This window comes from Ciona intestinalis, unplaced genomic scaffold (assembly GCF_000224145.3).
Source record: "Ciona intestinalis unplaced genomic scaffold, KH HT000068.2, whole genome shotgun sequence".
Classification (NCBI taxonomy): domain Eukaryota; kingdom Metazoa; phylum Chordata; class Ascidiacea; order Phlebobranchia; family Cionidae; genus Ciona; species Ciona intestinalis.
This window is the reverse complement of record NW_004190390.2, coordinates 57,985-74,220: the sequence shown is the minus strand read 5'-3', so window position 1 is coordinate 74,220 and position 16,236 is coordinate 57,985. Positions and strand designations below refer to the sequence as shown.

Sequence of the window (16,236 nt, the reverse complement as noted above, 5' to 3'; positions counted from 1 at the left end):
TTCATTCATAAAGTGTGGCCGATTTTAAAGAATTTCTCGAAATTTGTAGTGGTTGGGTAATTAATTAAGACGTCTATCTGAATCTTCCAATTGTTTCATATTAAGGCTAAGTTTCAAAATTGGTTCAACTTCTTAAATTATAAAGAAACCAAATCAACAGATTATGACTCTTGAAAAAAGAAACATCGTCGCATGTATTTTTCATAATTGTTGGCTGGGGTACGAAATTTTAAATACAACTTTTTGTTCAGTACTGATTTAAACACTTGTTGTGCTTTATCGGTTTTATTTGTTGTCATTTGTTCGCTTGCATACGTCCATCATAACAGCCTTTGGCAACAACGTGTTACAGGAGGTCAAATCTAGTCGATATTTTGATTAAGTCTTCTTTTGAAACTTAAATTGCAACAATCAATATCTTATGCAGTGAATAGTGTACGGGACAATAAAAGATGCGATGTATCATGCTCGTGCAAGTTTCCTATGGCAGGTGGAGGTTTGACCTCGTGTAATAAACCAATCTTAACGACAGTTACGAGTGGGCAAGGTCTTATTATAGTCGAGGGAGATTTACACCAAGTCTTTGGTTGATTGAAGTCAAGCAAAGAACTTTTCGTAATTACGAAAAACTAGCAGCATCTATACTGAAGGCTTTAGTTGCGATCTATGCATACAAATGAATAACTTTACGTGCCTAGATATCTGTACTACGTCTACATTGAAACACACGTGAATATACTAAATGAACATAGATGACGTTGTTGCGTTAAATGCAATTATCCCCTGCATCTACTTGGTCGTTCCCATCCAAACCATCTTCAGGATTTGCATCATTATCTTGTTGGAAATCCATTTCGTCTTGTTCTATTCTTTCTATCTCCATTTCAATCATGTCTCGTTCGTCATCGGAATCGAGCTCAAACGCCATCATATCTCTTGTAGAAGTGTCACCTCTGCTTGCATCCCGTGCAGAACCAGTGAAAGCATTCGAACCGCTGACAATAACTTTACGTTGAGGAACTTGGCGTCCAGTGTACCTCCCACCCCACCCGATATTTGGAGGCCTACTTCCGATAGAAGAAGTGTCGTCATTCATTTGCCTAAATTGATATTCAGCAAGATCAAGTTCAACAGGATCGATGTCGTGTTTCATCCACCCTCCTCGTAAACCGTTGTATCCATTCCGACTGAGTCCACTATCTTTATTAGGATGAAGTGAAACCTCTTTTTTACTCTTAGAAGACGACACCCGTTTCTGTGCTTGCTTCTTTATATAGGCGTATACCAGATAAACAAACTCTACTAGATTGAGTGCTACACATATGCAGCTGTATAGAAACATGAACCATAAGAAGATCGTCTTCTCCATTGGTCGAGATATAAAGCAATCGACGGTGTTGGGACACGGCCGGCGTTCACATTTGTACAATTCAGGAACGTGAAATCCGAAGAGAAGAACTTGCAAAACGAGGAAACCAACTTCGATGCAAAGACGAACAAACACATTGGCTAAATACCAACGAAAGTGTTGCGCAAATGCTGGTATATGAGCCTTCATTGCCAAAGGATTGGTTGGCTTAAACTTTTCGTCACGAAAATCGCTTACTTTCTTTGACTTTTCATTCTTAAGTGGAATCGTGTCCATTGCCAATGAAACACGCGATGCACTGATCCATGGTTTCGAGTTTGAATCAAAAGCGATACCTGGAAAATAGTTTTACCAACAATTATTTATATACTCCATACTCATTGTCGTAATTCGGCATAGGTATCTTGGTATACATCGGACACACATGCTTATTCATACAGCACCTTGTGCATTAATGCGGTGTATTTTTTCAAAATGTCACGTATGGCCTAAGTGACAGAATCTCTGAAATCGTACACGAGACAAACATGGTTTTTATACAAATAATCATTCTCACTGTCAAGTTATCACATTACGTCCCCCTTTTTATACACATACACTAGACGTTGGACAAGACACACATGTTGCATTCATACACCCCAAGTTTACTCTTAGGTTGGGCTATAACGTGGGTGTCTTCTTATAGAGACACACATGGTGTACCAATACACCTAACGGTCGTTGTAAACGTTATCTACCTGGATATTGCGGGGGTGCCGAAGGAAAAATATGACCGGAGTATTCGTTCACATAATGTTTGTATGCTGATATATTCTCTGCCGTTGGTTGACCATTATTGTGAAGTGCTTCTGTATCGGTGAAAGCATTTTCAGCGTTGATGTTTGCACCGTTCTGTAAGTTACGCAATGTTAACATTAACTATAAGAACCGCGGTAACTTAGAAAGGAGCAATTTGAATCACTAAAAGTTAGCGTAAAGATACAGGTAACAATAATAGGTTTAGGCTCTTTTATCTGAGTGTTGAGTCTATTTTTTATCTGGGAAGAGAAAACAAGATTATAGCTTACCTGATGATATTCATCATCGCAATTTGAAGGCACCCACATAATAAGGTCAGTCAAACCTCGTTTAGTTGGTTGTGCAGGCCGCCCTTCATCCACCGTTGGTGCCGTCGGTACTTGTGGACCAGGTTCATTGTTTTGTTGATTCTGTGTGTTCTGTGTCGGTTGTCGCCAAGCAAATGTTGGTGTTCCGTTTGAATTATTGTTGTTGTTCTGATTTCTTGTATCGTTCCCACGTTTTGAACGATAATCAAATGTACCAACACCACTTGTATTGCTGCTGCTTATACCACGTCGAGAGTTTCGTGAATATCTCTTCTGGTGACGATGCGTTGTTTCCTCCTCCCAGCTCTTTGTTCTCTCACTATCGCTCAATTGTTTACCAAGACGAATCATTGTACTTCTAGGAAATGCCTGAGGATCTTTGTCTCCATCTCGCGGATAAGATCTGCTGCTGTTTCTGTTTTTATTGCGTGAGCTGCCTCGTGCTTTCCCTTTCTTTTCAATGCTAGGTCGTTTAACAGGAAAATCGACCTCGAATTGTTTCATCTTTTTGCTTCCAGATTGGAGCTGGCTTATTGAGGCGTCAATATTTTCGTTCTTTTGACTGTAAGACATGTTAAATAATTAAAGCTCTTCGATTGAAAGAACTTCTAAACTACATTAGGATAATTTACGTCGCATTTACTTTGTACCGTACGAGCTCAAGTTTAAGCAAACACATATTCATTTGGAATTTTTAAATTATATACTTATATATTGATCACCAAAAGGACTCGCAAGTAAACCTATATATTGAGCGTAATTACAGTTGATGACGAACGTTGATAGTTATTCGATATCGGAACAAAACTCGGCCGTTCAAACCATTCGTTATAACTTTTATAGATCACGACTGTAATTTCTCTTACTGGGCACTAATTATACCCTTGAACAATTTGTGTCGGAATAATTATACATAGCTACATGATGACTTCTTACCCAGATACGTGCTTTTCACTTTTATCATCGTCCTCATCGTTTGAAATTCTCGCTTTCTTACTTGACGTTTTTTTCAGCTTGGATTTATGAGCAGAATAAACAACGAACATTACGGAAGGAGTTGCCACGAACAATATTTGAAAACTCCAAAATCTATAGAGTTAAAAAATCATTTATACCATCTGTTTTGTATTTAATAGTATACGGTAGGCCCATTTGGATATGACACACAATAAATACCACAGCACCGTTCTTAAACCAAATGCATTCTATTTACAAGGCGAGCGCTCTAAATGCTGCTGTTAACCAAGTCGGTAATTATATTACAATATAAACAATTGATGTATACCGTAAATGGGATATCGGTGAGAATCTGTTGAAACATACATTCGTACACCCAGGTTGAAGTGTGTTGCATTTAAATTCACTTTGTTCATCGTTGTACACCCGATCACCTGTATAAGCAGATTATTGTCACAACTAATCCTTTGCAATAAAATAAAAGGTTGAAATATATTCGTTCTAATCAACGTTAAGGTTTCGAAAACTCCAAAATCGAAATGTCTGATCCGGATTTAAGGATGTTGTCAGCGACGTAGTGAATGATAAAGGCTATATAATTTAACATCCTGCTGACAATATAGTGGTAGAAGGATACGTACTTTGTTTATGCGTCTAATAATTTGCACTAAATATGTTTATTTTACCCTGACAGTCGTAATTATATTAAAGGTTACAATCTGTGCATGTTATTTTAGGTTAGGACACCCTATACGTTGATCTGAAAATAACATGTTGCCTACAAATCATCAGACCTTCATGTAGTAGTTGTACCAAGCCCAACACTATACCGCCACGTTAAAAAAAAACTAAACAGCTGGGAAGAACTTATGTTACCAACGTGTATGTTTCAACATATAGTAGGATGGGGCAAATGAAACACCTTTAGTACAAAATATCAAAATATTCCTATCGTGTTTTAAACAATTAAAAACGGTTTATGGAAGCTATGAGGATACAGTTTTATAATTCTTTAAAGGATTTTTTATACTACCAAGCTACTGGAGAAAATAGTATAAAAAGGTGTCCCATCTTCCCCACCCAACTATTTCATGATAAATGTCGTAACCATCTACACCGTATTCAACTCACCAACAGAAGCAACGATCACCATCCGACAAACGATAAGAAATGTAATCCAGAACTTGCCTACTAATGTAGAATGTTGGTTGGCCTTCTCGACCCACCGTTCCAAGAAATGCCAAGACATTTTACCCTACTTTTCTTACACTCCAACTTTCTGTGTATATGCAGTTTTAATAAACCTGTCTTTGAACTGAAAGATAAGACATCATTCGTAACCTTAGCAACATTTTATCTGTTTCCCTATATTAGATTTGAAAATGGATTTTTTTCAGTCCTGAAGCGATCGAAACACATTGAGATCGAAATCCTCACTTTGACCGTGAGAGAGAACACTTATTGTAATTACAGATACCAGCGTCGTTTTCATATGAAGATGGGTTTTCGAATGCTTTCGCCAGAACTATAAGCACGAGGCTTTGGCGACCCTCGTCATATCGACCTCTGGTATTTGCCGTCAAAGACAATCATTAATGACCGCTAATCGACGTATAATGCATATTGCTATTCTGTATCTTTCGAAGCTGTACTTGCAAGGAATGATTTATAAGTGCCCCGTGTAATAAACCATGGTCCAAAAGAAACAAAAAAAAACAGAAATCAATTTTGATCCCTGAAGTATTTGTCGAAACTAATTCAATGATTCTACATTCTAATACAATATAGACGTTAATCCTGTCTACCTTGTATTATGCTTACTCATGCATAATTTAAAAGCTGAAATACTGCCCTGGCTACGATCACCCTCGTTCAACGTAATTGCCATTGTATAGTAATTGTATATAATCTATTATATTTGACTTGATAATTTAAACCCTCTGACTTACAGATATATTTCAAAGTTAAACTAACGGAAGTATGGTTGAACTTAGTGTTATATCGATCTTTATAACTTGACGTACAAAATGCAATAAACGCCTGGACCGACATGACACTGTCAAACACAACTTAATATAAAACCCACATGTATCGCCTCTTAATATTATAAACGGTAGTTTAGTTTTCAAACATATTTGCCTACTGTACATTCGTATAACACTAACAGGTAACATAATAACACTATCCAACTGTCTTACAGAAACCGTTGGTCTTTTTACGGTCTTTCTCGTGGACTAAACGGCGCAATTTTACTCTATAATGCTTGTTCTGAGTGCCCTTAATTTCCACCCAGTTATATACGGCGCATAATTAACTTCATTTTTAGGGAGACTGAACGTAAAAAGCAAATTGATTTTCTCATTCACAGTAACTGATTTTTTTTCGGCCAAGTACGAACGTTGGTTATAAATATTTCAGTTCAAAAGCTTCTACTCAAATGTTTTGCGTTGCATATGCAGTTCGGCTAATATGGCATGATCGCACTATGTTACTTACTCCTATTTAGGGACGCTTTCGTATACAGCGTTCGTGCGACTAACATCCTTCGTTCTTCGATGTGTCGATAAATTATTAATGCGCATTCGAACCCAACAACATTAATAGACTTTTATCGAACCGTACCTCGCAGATGATAAAGCTTGGAAGTGAACTTCTTAGTATTTACTATCACCAAACAGTCGCAACTTTCTCTTTACATGACAGCCTATATACTTACACCTGACTATGTATTCTAAAACTCATTCGCTAGAACTGACTGATTGCGTTTGACCAACTGTTATAAATCCAACATACGCCCGGTGTGTCGATAATTGCTTGAGATTTCCAATCAACCGTATCAACAACTCGTTTCCGTTCATACAACAGCATTGTACAAAAACACTCTCCATGTGCTGGCAATATGCTGGTGAATTGGAGTTATACCTTTAGCTTCATAAATAATAAACAAACAAAACCAACAGAGCGTGCCCGGAAGAATAGAAACATTGTTTCGGTAATCTTATGATTGTTAGATTATAGGAAACCGAATATGGACATATCCATAATAGTATAGGAAATTCATAACCAGGCTATTGTTGATATTCAATATAAGTTAGATTTATTTGGTTTATTGGTGTCATACAATTCTATATAGTACTGCTGTGGGGTAAGATGGGATAGTATCCATACGGTTGAAAACGGATATGTTGTTCGCGGTAACAACGTGTTAAATAAGGTTAAATCTCGTCGATATTTTTAATGAACTTCCTTTAAAGCTTAAATTGCAACAATCAATATTCATGTAGGGAATATTAGAGGAAGACAATAAATTATGCGATGTATTGTGTCCATGTACTGTTCATGGTGGTTTGGGACCTTGAAGGTGACGTTTACGAGTGTCCATTGGCTTGTTGGTGGAAAATAAAAGTGTTTTTGTTGCCTTTATTTCATTGATTTCATTAAACTAGGCAAGCTTACGGTCCATGAACACTTAATTTACGTAGAGTGTTAATAACACACTCTTACAGGGTGAAACCCGAGTTTAACGTTATCGTTTACACGTGAAAACCCTGAAATTTTTTAATCAGGTTTGAAGTAATGATATCTACGTGTTATGTCTTTTCAACTCATCAGAGGAGAGGTAGTAATGTTAATTTATGATTCCATGCGTTTTAAAATAAGTTGTTTGACATAGAGGAATAATTAAGTCCCCAGGTTTGATTAATCTAAAACAGCACCACCTTTGGGTCAAATTTAAATAATTTTCTGCAAACTTTTATCGTATTTGGGAAAATTGGTTCGCCTTGTTGCATTGGGTCGTATTTTTGTGTTGCAAAATCTGTATTAATCTTATATTAATTGTTTATCCATCGAGTATTTAATACAAAAATATAAAACGGGAAGTTTTAAAATCATTTTATAGTCTAAAACCCCCCAGAAATGTTTATTTTATAAGGCCTATTTTTTGAACGATCGTTAGTTTTATCTTTTGCAGAAAACTTGAACAAAATGGCCGGTCGTGGACGTGGTCGAGGTTGGTTGAGTAAATTTGAATCCCAAAGTAAAGAGATGAAGCCATTCGAACAAAAAACCAACCCTGTTGAACAAAAGTCAAATAATTCAAACGGTTTTATGGAAAAAAATTCAACTCTTTCAAAGTTAATGGCTAAATACAATTACAAAGCAAACCCAAATTCACCTGCAGGGTTTAAAGAGTTGTCCATCAGACAAAGTGAGGAGCTGTTTTTGTTAAGCGAGCATAAAGAACAACCGCACTGGTGGCTTGTGAGGAACAAGGCAGGAGAAGAAGGATATAGTCCGAAAAGTTACTTAATGAAAATGGAAACAAAAGTGGCATCATTGCCATGGTTAGAAAATAAGAAAACTGTAGAAATAAATACAAAAGTTGTGCCTACACATGTTGCACCTAAGAAATATGTGTCCGCATATAAAGAAAACCAAGGGAAAAGTGACATTCAATGGCACTGTGATGTGTGCAACAAATCATTTAATGGACCACACCCATACAACAGCCACATGGTGAGTAAAGCACATAGAGAAGAAGTAGAAGTTGCTCAACTTTATGGGAGGATGTAAATATAACTAGAACGTTTCTTGAATTGTGAACAATTATCGCTACAATAGAAAGACACCCACGAAACATAGGGAACCTATTTCTAGGCCATGCAATATACTTTGACTGTGATTGTTAATATATGGTGAATAGAAAGCTATTTTATATGATGTCAATGTTACACCTATCCAAGTAGGGAAACTGTTTTTGTTGTGAATTTGTTTATCAAGTGAATTCATTTTAGTTTAATACCTAAGTAATACCCAAGCTTCATGCATCTAATTTCGTTTTAGACTGTTCTTGTGTTCACGCAATTGTGAAATAATTTCAAACCCAAACATATTTTCTTTCACAGACAAACAAACTTAGTTAGATTGGTACGTTTATTAAACGACGCTGTTTTTTATGAAATTGTTTTGGTCTCACTATCAACATTATGAAGGATGGCATGTTTCATCTTAGATGTTGGAAGTAAACTCACTTTCTTCAGGATCTCATGCCTTGCTTTTGTTTCTTCCTGTAAAAGAGTTTGTTTTTTTTCTTTGAAAGACGAGTGCATCTTATTGATAACAAACGCACCAACCTTATACATTAAGAACGCCCACAGTTTAACTTACATGAAAAATATACATAACAATTTAAAATATTGAAGCTTTAGATTAGTTGTTTGATGCTGATCACAAATTACTTTACTACATAACATCTAACCCACAAGACTCATATTTTTCTTGACTTTAAAATAACATTATGTTTATAATAATGTTACACAATATATATTAAAAATGACATGTTAAGAACTTGATCAAAAAATTGTTCAGAATGAATGTCTTAGTTTTGTATTTTAAATTATCCCACCTCCATAGCCAGGTAAGATGAAAGGTGGTGAATAGCAAGCCGATACATGAATGGTGTTCGAACAGGCTGACATTTACCATGCACCAATGCTTGTAAATACGACATTAAAACTTGTGGGTTGGTTTCAATCGGTGAAAAGTACAAATCTTCGGCAACTGGAAGCTGTAGATTGAGTTAAACATTATATCTTTTATGGGCGGACAGGCAGTCTATTTTGTCATAAACAAGTTTTAAATGTTTTTGTTTCGAAATAAATCACTTAACACACCGCCCACCTCATCTATATCGACATGTATTGAACTCACAACTTCCGTATGTTGCGACCACAACGCCAACTTCAACTCCACGTCGCAATCTCCCACTAGTGGTAGTAGGAGGAACATAGAAAATATTTTACTTCCAAACGAAACCGCATCAAATTGTTCAAGAAGAGAAACGTAACTAAAATATTTAAAAAGTTAAAAAAATTATTTCCACCTATCTCTAGTTTCTTACAAATCATAAAATGAAGTAATTCCTGGAATTGGTTTGTTAAAATTGAGTTGAGATTTTGATTTGCCGTCCAAAAATAAAACCAACAACTTGTGAAGCAACTTCTGAACATGATCGTCAAGGAATATATCATTCCCTATAAATTGTTGCATCATAGTTAGTATTTGCATGAACATACATGAATATTATTTATCTCTTTAAAATAATACAGTGGTGAAATTTAATTTATTTAAAACAACCAATAGATTGCAGTTATTCAAGACACACTATGGGGTAAAAATAACCTTCAGACTAGCTTCCGATAAAACCTACATATAATGGAATAAACAGGCTGCATAGGAAACATGAACTAATTTATTTTTTAATCGAAAGTTAATTTTAATTGTGAAGAAAATATCAGTAAGGTATTACTAGTATTGTTAACTTTTAAATTCACCAATCATACATCACCACGTAACTAACCTGACATAAATACACACATAAGTCGTGTAATTTTGCATGTCACCGATATCTTACAACTTCCATCTGGCCTTAACTTCTCAAGGAAATAAATAAATCGTAGACAATCAATGATTGATGAAAGAACAATGGGAGCATTCAACGCATTCTCTTCATCACTTCTGTAGTTAAAGAAAAACAACATTATTTAAAATATTATAACAATAAAACTGTATATTAGATTTTAAGAATAAAGTGTTTGAACAGACAATTTTGTAAAAATAAATAAATGGAAAATATATTCCCTGTAATACTATATTATATCATTTTTTTATTTGAGAAATACGTAAGAAAGTTATGCCAGTACTTTAGAAGACACAGGTTACATCTTATACGAAAGTATAAGAAGATATGCTAAACATAAGATGTATTACATACACATAAAATGGTGGAATGTAACTATTATACTTCAAATTATCATTGTAACCATGACATAACTATTATACTTCAAATTATCATTGTAACCATAACAATTAATACATATTGTTAGCTTACCTTCTGATAGCTAGGTCATAAAATTGCAGCAAAGGTATAAATGGCCAGTCAACAGGTAGGATAGTTGATAAATCGTAAGGTAAAAATAATGATTTTATTTCCTTTGTATTTTGACAACACCTGGGGAAAATATCAAGTTAAATATTATTTTATCATAATTTAAACGGTTCTTATACATTTATGAATCAAATGTTGTGCTCGTTATAATGTATGAGTTAGTTTTTTTATTTGTAAATGCTTAAAAGTTAGTATCATAAGTTGATATGCACATATGAATAAAGTTGAGCAATCATTTGTCTTCTCTGTTTATTATCACAGGGTGACTTATATAATATATATATTATTGTAGTATTAAAGAATTAACAAGTTAAACTAAAATGCAACTTACCACGCTTTGGATTGGGCAAGAGATTTTGGATCAATTGTGAGGGAAGAAACGTAAGTGTGATGTATTGATGACATCATAGTCAGGATTTGGCTTTCACTGAATGTTTCACTCAAAAGAACTTTCATATCACTGTGATGTATTAAAAATAAGTCTTAAAACTTTTTGACATGTTGTTATTGACAGTTAGAATGACATGACATGATATGTGGCTGGTGTATAAGAAGACACCAACTTTTTAACCCGACAGTAAGCATGAGGTGTATGGACACACCATGTGTGTCTGGCGTATAGAAAGACCCCCATGTTATAACCCGACAGTAAGCATAAGGTGTATTAATACCTAATCAGTGTTGGATTGAATAAAGCATGAAGAAGTAGATCTCTTGCGTAATATTCATCCCCAGGAAATAATGAATTGAATGCAAACATAGAAATCTTATGAATGGATAAATATTTCATCCCCAGCTGTCGATGATGTGGCAGCTAAAGAAATATTAATTGATCAGTTTTTAAATACAAAATATTTCCCAATATAGTAATATATATTAATATACCAAGTCATTACCAGTTTATTTAATGAATGTTAACAACTTATATACCATGCCGTACAAAAGTTAATAAATAGAATGTTGGCATTATTACTTCTTTTTGTACAAAATATGGTTAAAATACAGTTACACCCATAGATAGAGAACCTCATTGATTTATGTAGCAAATGCAATATACTTCGTCCAACACAAATCTTACCAATAAGAGACAACTTTTAATGATCCAATAAAATATCCGCGGTAATATCCGAAAGTAGATGCAGGGTTGAAAATGTTGGTTTATTTTATTCAAATCAACGTCAACTAAATTCAACATCAATTCAACAATTGATTCACATGGACCCGTTAGTCTGAAATATGAAAGTGTTTAATTTATTAATTAAATAAAACTTCTTTATCCTTGCATGCCAGAAAATAACAGTCAATATAACACAGATGTTCTGTTTTATACATGATACACTTGCCAGCTTACCACTAATGCAACTCTGTGGGTGTTTGTTTTTTTATGTAAAAAAAAACAAATTTGTTTTTTTGTGTGTTTGTTTTTTTATGTAAGAAAATTTGGACAATGTATTAGTGACCGCTGGTTTGGAGGAATTGTGGTTAAGGAGGTTAAAAATTGGACAATTTTTAGCCCAAGTTGGACAAATTTGGACAAAGTTTGGATAAATTTTAAATAGGACAAATTTTAAGCCCAAGAACATATACGCTTACAATAGTAAAAGCATTCCATAATACCATTATGACGATATATAACATCACTAACTTTAGTAAAAAATTAAATAAGAGTACATTTCACATACCTTGTGACATCATAAACCACTTTCATATAAGATTCCAATAAATTATGAGAAGAAATAAATTTCAACAAATATTCTTCGTTCCTGAAATTAAGCCCAAGATTTGGAAGAGATGAGATTTCTATTGTTGGTGAGGTTTCTGGTGGTTTGTAACTGAAATAAAATGTTTCAAGTAAAAAAATGAAGACAGGGTTTCATGAAAAAGAAAGGCAACAACAATAGAATTAGCAACAAAACTAGTTAAAACAACAGTCTTAAAAAATCAGGGTACGGGTAAGAACCACTTGAGGAAAAGGACAAACAAAAATAGGGTTACTGAACCCACAATGTAGTATAAATTAACTGAACTGCCAACTATATAAAAGATACATTTCTCCATCAACACAAGATTTATGGAATATACTGCTGGACCTACCTGGATATGTGATGTTTTTGTTGGTGGAACAGCATTGAACACAACTGACTGTAGAAGCATATCTACTGTGTTCCTACTTTATTTACACTTAAAGTAACAGAGAACTTACCAAGTTTGATATTCACGCAACACAATTCTTCGCAAAGGTAAAATAATATTTGGAACAATTTCATTCTTGATTTCGCTTGAGATTTCAGAATTTTCATTGAAATATTTCAACCAGTCGGATAACAAAGCCAATGATGATGCAACAATGCCATGGTGCCTCATGACATTCTGGAATAAAAATAAATAAACAAATATTTTATATGCCAAAAAATCACATTCATGGCGAACACAAGCTGTATAATAACCATGTTACAACTGTTATTACCCTACCACGTGACGATAAGTAGGTTACATACTTAACTCATAAGCGGCCACACATGCAGGAAACAAAACACCCATGTAAAAACGACTTTCACTGCCCCGCCACGCAAGGATAAATGAGTTTTATTTATTCGATTGCTCATCAGTGTGTTAAACACAACAAGCAAAATGTTCACCTTCAAATTGTTGTCTGGGATAGAAGTCGCCACAGAAACAGCCGACGTTGCAACAGTTTTCATCAAAGGAAAGAATCTGTTCAACAAACCCAATGTGTTTCTTCCATGTATTGAAGGTAGGTTGGTAACAGCAGCACCAAACATCAACACAACACCTTGGCACCATTTTAATTGATCAATGCTTGATGATTTGTTGTTAATTATTTGAATACAAGTTTGCAACTGCTGCATTAGAACTTCTGGAAATTTCCTGAGAATAATACGCGTCATGTTATTTGATTTTATAGCACAATCTTGGGTGATATTTTTTTAATTCAATTACACTAATAGTTGACAAACTTAGGGAAAATCATTGAATAATGTGGTGAATGCAATACACTTTGGCTCTGCTTGTTTGTATAGACACCCAACACCAAGATAAAAGCTAAGATGACGTGTGTTCTCAAACCAGCAGCATTGAGTCTTGAACCCATATCCTCTGAATTAAAAGCACGGTCTTTGACCAGTAACATATGAGTCTGATAACCTTTTTGATAATCTTCTATTTTTTACATGATCCTTACATAAATATATCCAACATTAACCCGTAAGTTGAAGCAATTCTCCATAAATTCCACATCTCTCTTTCAAGTTTCAACAAATTCAACGATTTTGAACCTGAATATCAACCAAGTATCAAACAGGACACAAATAAGCTGTTAACAAAGCATGTAAATTTATTTCCCCTTCTAGTTGATGGGCCAACTCTGGCTTAAATCTTAGGTTACATGGTGTCCCAGCATAGGGTCTTATCCAACAATATATACACCCACAATAAAAGCAAATCTGCAACCTCTGGGTAAGAGGCAGGCTCTAACCACTGTGCTACTACACCAAACAGTACAAGACAGAGACAAACATCAAACAAACCATATAAACATAACACACATTATCATCATACCTTCACAACCCACACCCCCCACAGCCACCACAAACCATTGCATTAGTTCAACCATCTCAACATTCTCCGTCACAAGTTTATGAGCGTTCTCCCAACTTGATTGACAGATGGTTTGAAACAATCGCACGGCACAAACACTTGACGATACAGCAAAATCATCTGTTAATTAAAACATATAGAAAATGATTAAATACTTCTGCCATAATTTGTGTATTCCTATGATTTCATTACATTGGTTTAAGTTTATCACTTAGTTAAACTTGTACTTAGATACTTCGAAAATGATAAAAAATCATATCATTTGAAAACGTATAAATTAGTAAAACCTATGCCAGTTCCTTTTAATAGTAGAAAATCATTTCTTAAAAATTATACAGTGTTCTATTAAAACAATATTCAAATAAGGGGATACTAACCTGCTTGTGTTGTATTACAAGTAACAACTGAAACAAATTTCTCAGCAATAACCCGAAGAAGTCTCGGACATTCCAATACTTTTAATGACGATTGAGCAGAATGTTGAGAAATCCTTTCAATGCATTCTAAGCATTTGTTGATGGTTGATGTGTCTGGTGCACAAACCTCAAGGGTATATCTGAATAAGTAAATGAATGCAACTAATTTATCCTCCTTGTGGTGTTATAAGTATTATTACTAGTTACCACGTATGTAACTTTGTGGGTGATTATTTTTAAGGAGGATTTTGAAACCTATGATTAAGTCCTTTGGCCATCATCACGGCAACCAATATTTTAAGCACAACATATTAAACTTGCACAACCACCCACCTTAATCTTGGCAACAAATCCATTTGAAGAAATCCAAGTATTAGATCACGTTTTATGACATCACAATCAGTGTCGCTCTTCTTTGGAACCTCGAAATTTGATCGAAGACAATTTGTTTCGTAACCACGACAACATGACATCATTACATTGGAGTAAGTTTTCTGTAAACAAGAAATTAAAATTATTTTATTAACAGGTACTTTAAATAATTGTGGTAATTTAGTAAGTACTCATATACCTCATGCTCTTTGCCTAGTTAGTATATTAACATAACCAGAATTTAAATTCCTGATTGTTTGTTAAATAGTTTAATTTATTCAGTTTTTAAATCAAAATATGCCGAAACACAGTTGCTTCAAAACGACTTGAAACGCAAACCAAGTGTTCTTATAAATCATCTGTACATAGAAACTGTACCTCCAGGCATAGTACAAAGCTCTCCTACAAATTTATTCCTACACAGAAGTTACAAGCCTGATATATATTAGATATCTGTATAGCTTATACTCACTTCACTTGATGTAGGAGCTAACAAGGACCATAAAGTTTCAATAGATGCTTGCATGGAACTTTGTGAACGTTCATCCAAGAACCATCTTAATATAAATGGTAAACCAGCATCTAATAATGTTGGTGTGAATGGTGAACATCCCTGTGCTATGTATTCGCCATGTTTGTCCTGTGGAACAAAGCTATAATATATAAAGTAATAACAACAAACAACAATTTTAAACATACATGGTATATTCATTCACCTCATGCTCACGGTCAAGTTCCTACCTTGTATAATATCCTCCCCAGCACTTTGATTGACAGCACACGTTGTTGAGTGACTTGGCTACGAGCGAGTTCAAATAATTCGTTGAAATTATATCCTGGTAGTTGAGGTTGTGATTTATGGTGGTGAAGCCCAACATGTTGAGGAATGGTTGAAACATCTTCATCAATAATTCTCCCTTCAAAGTCAAACCTGCAAATACAATATAGAAATATGAAACATTGTAAGCACCATTATATTCAAATATCAGACCAACATTACAAACTAATATCTACAAAAATTTACAATATATATATTGATAACGCTTATATTTTCATTTATCGAATATATTTTTCACACAGATTTGCCCAAGCTGCAACTTTTATAACAATATTGTTGCATCAATAGTACCTTGGTCCGTTTCCTTGAGTTTTTGTTTCCACTTTATGAGGGATATTTTCCATCCAGCGCAATTTATCTTTTTCCAATACATCCATATTTGGGTATTGTTTGTGCAGATTAGTGACATCATCATTAATGACATCATCAACAACAACAGGTATCCTTGATTCTAGAAAATTGCTTTAATTTTATTAACAGTTTTGTTTAATTTAATTTTTGTCTTTCAATTTAAAACAACTCAACCAAGAATTACTTATACTGACCTTGTGGGTTTAATCATTTCTGCTTTTATCTGAAAATTTAGATCGTTTAGCGTTTATAGACCACTG

The 16,236-nt window shown here is 34.5% G+C and overlaps 3 protein-coding genes across 4 annotated transcripts; 1 reads left to right on the top strand and 2 right to left on the bottom strand.

Annotated features, from left to right (window-relative positions):
- Nucleotides 1-175: 175 nt before the first annotated feature.
- Nucleotides 176-4,711, bottom strand: LOC101242246 (gap junction alpha-8 protein). Its single transcript, XM_004227020.3, has 6 exons — nt 4,564-4,711; nt 3,761-3,866; nt 3,412-3,564; nt 2,437-3,037; nt 2,107-2,260; nt 176-1,704 (listed from the first exon to the last, which is right to left on the bottom strand). Exons 1-6 carry the CDS (start codon nt 4,679-4,681, stop codon nt 767-769), a joined length of 2,070 nt encoding a protein of 689 aa, XP_004227068.2. The 5' UTR covers nt 4,682-4,711; the 3' UTR covers nt 176-766.
- A 2,501-nt stretch (nt 4,712-7,212) lies between these two features.
- zf(u1like)-10 (Zn-finger (U1-like)-10) lies at nt 7,213-8,338 on the top strand. The gene has a single exon (XM_026838269.1). The coding sequence runs from the start codon at nt 7,420-7,422 to the stop codon at nt 8,005-8,007; it is 588 nt and encodes a 195-aa protein (XP_026694070.1). The 5' UTR covers nt 7,213-7,419; the 3' UTR covers nt 8,008-8,338.
- A 15-nt stretch (nt 8,339-8,353) lies between these two features.
- LOC100180092 (RNA polymerase II-associated protein 1-like) lies at nt 8,354-16,102 on the bottom strand. Of its 2 annotated transcripts, XM_002124584.5 has the most exons (19): nt 15,917-16,101; nt 15,529-15,718; nt 15,260-15,427; nt 14,749-14,909; nt 14,377-14,555; nt 13,961-14,119; nt 13,584-13,677; nt 13,021-13,270; nt 12,585-12,751; nt 12,064-12,213; nt 11,460-11,610; nt 11,053-11,195; nt 10,713-10,841; nt 10,325-10,444; nt 9,794-9,951; nt 9,335-9,467; nt 9,115-9,280; nt 8,840-9,001; nt 8,354-8,501 (listed from the first exon to the last, which is right to left on the bottom strand). In XM_002124584.5, exons 1-19 carry the CDS (start codon nt 16,000-16,002, stop codon nt 8,388-8,390), a joined length of 2,880 nt encoding a protein of 959 aa, XP_002124620.1. In that variant the 5' UTR covers nt 16,003-16,101; the 3' UTR covers nt 8,354-8,387. The 2 variants fall into 2 exon arrangements, 1 of the variants encoding a protein (XP_002124620.1); XR_003396708.1 differs by lacking the exon at nt 9,335-9,467 and having other exon boundaries at nt 8,378-8,501; nt 15,917-16,102.
- Nucleotides 16,103-16,236: the final 134 nt, after the last annotated feature.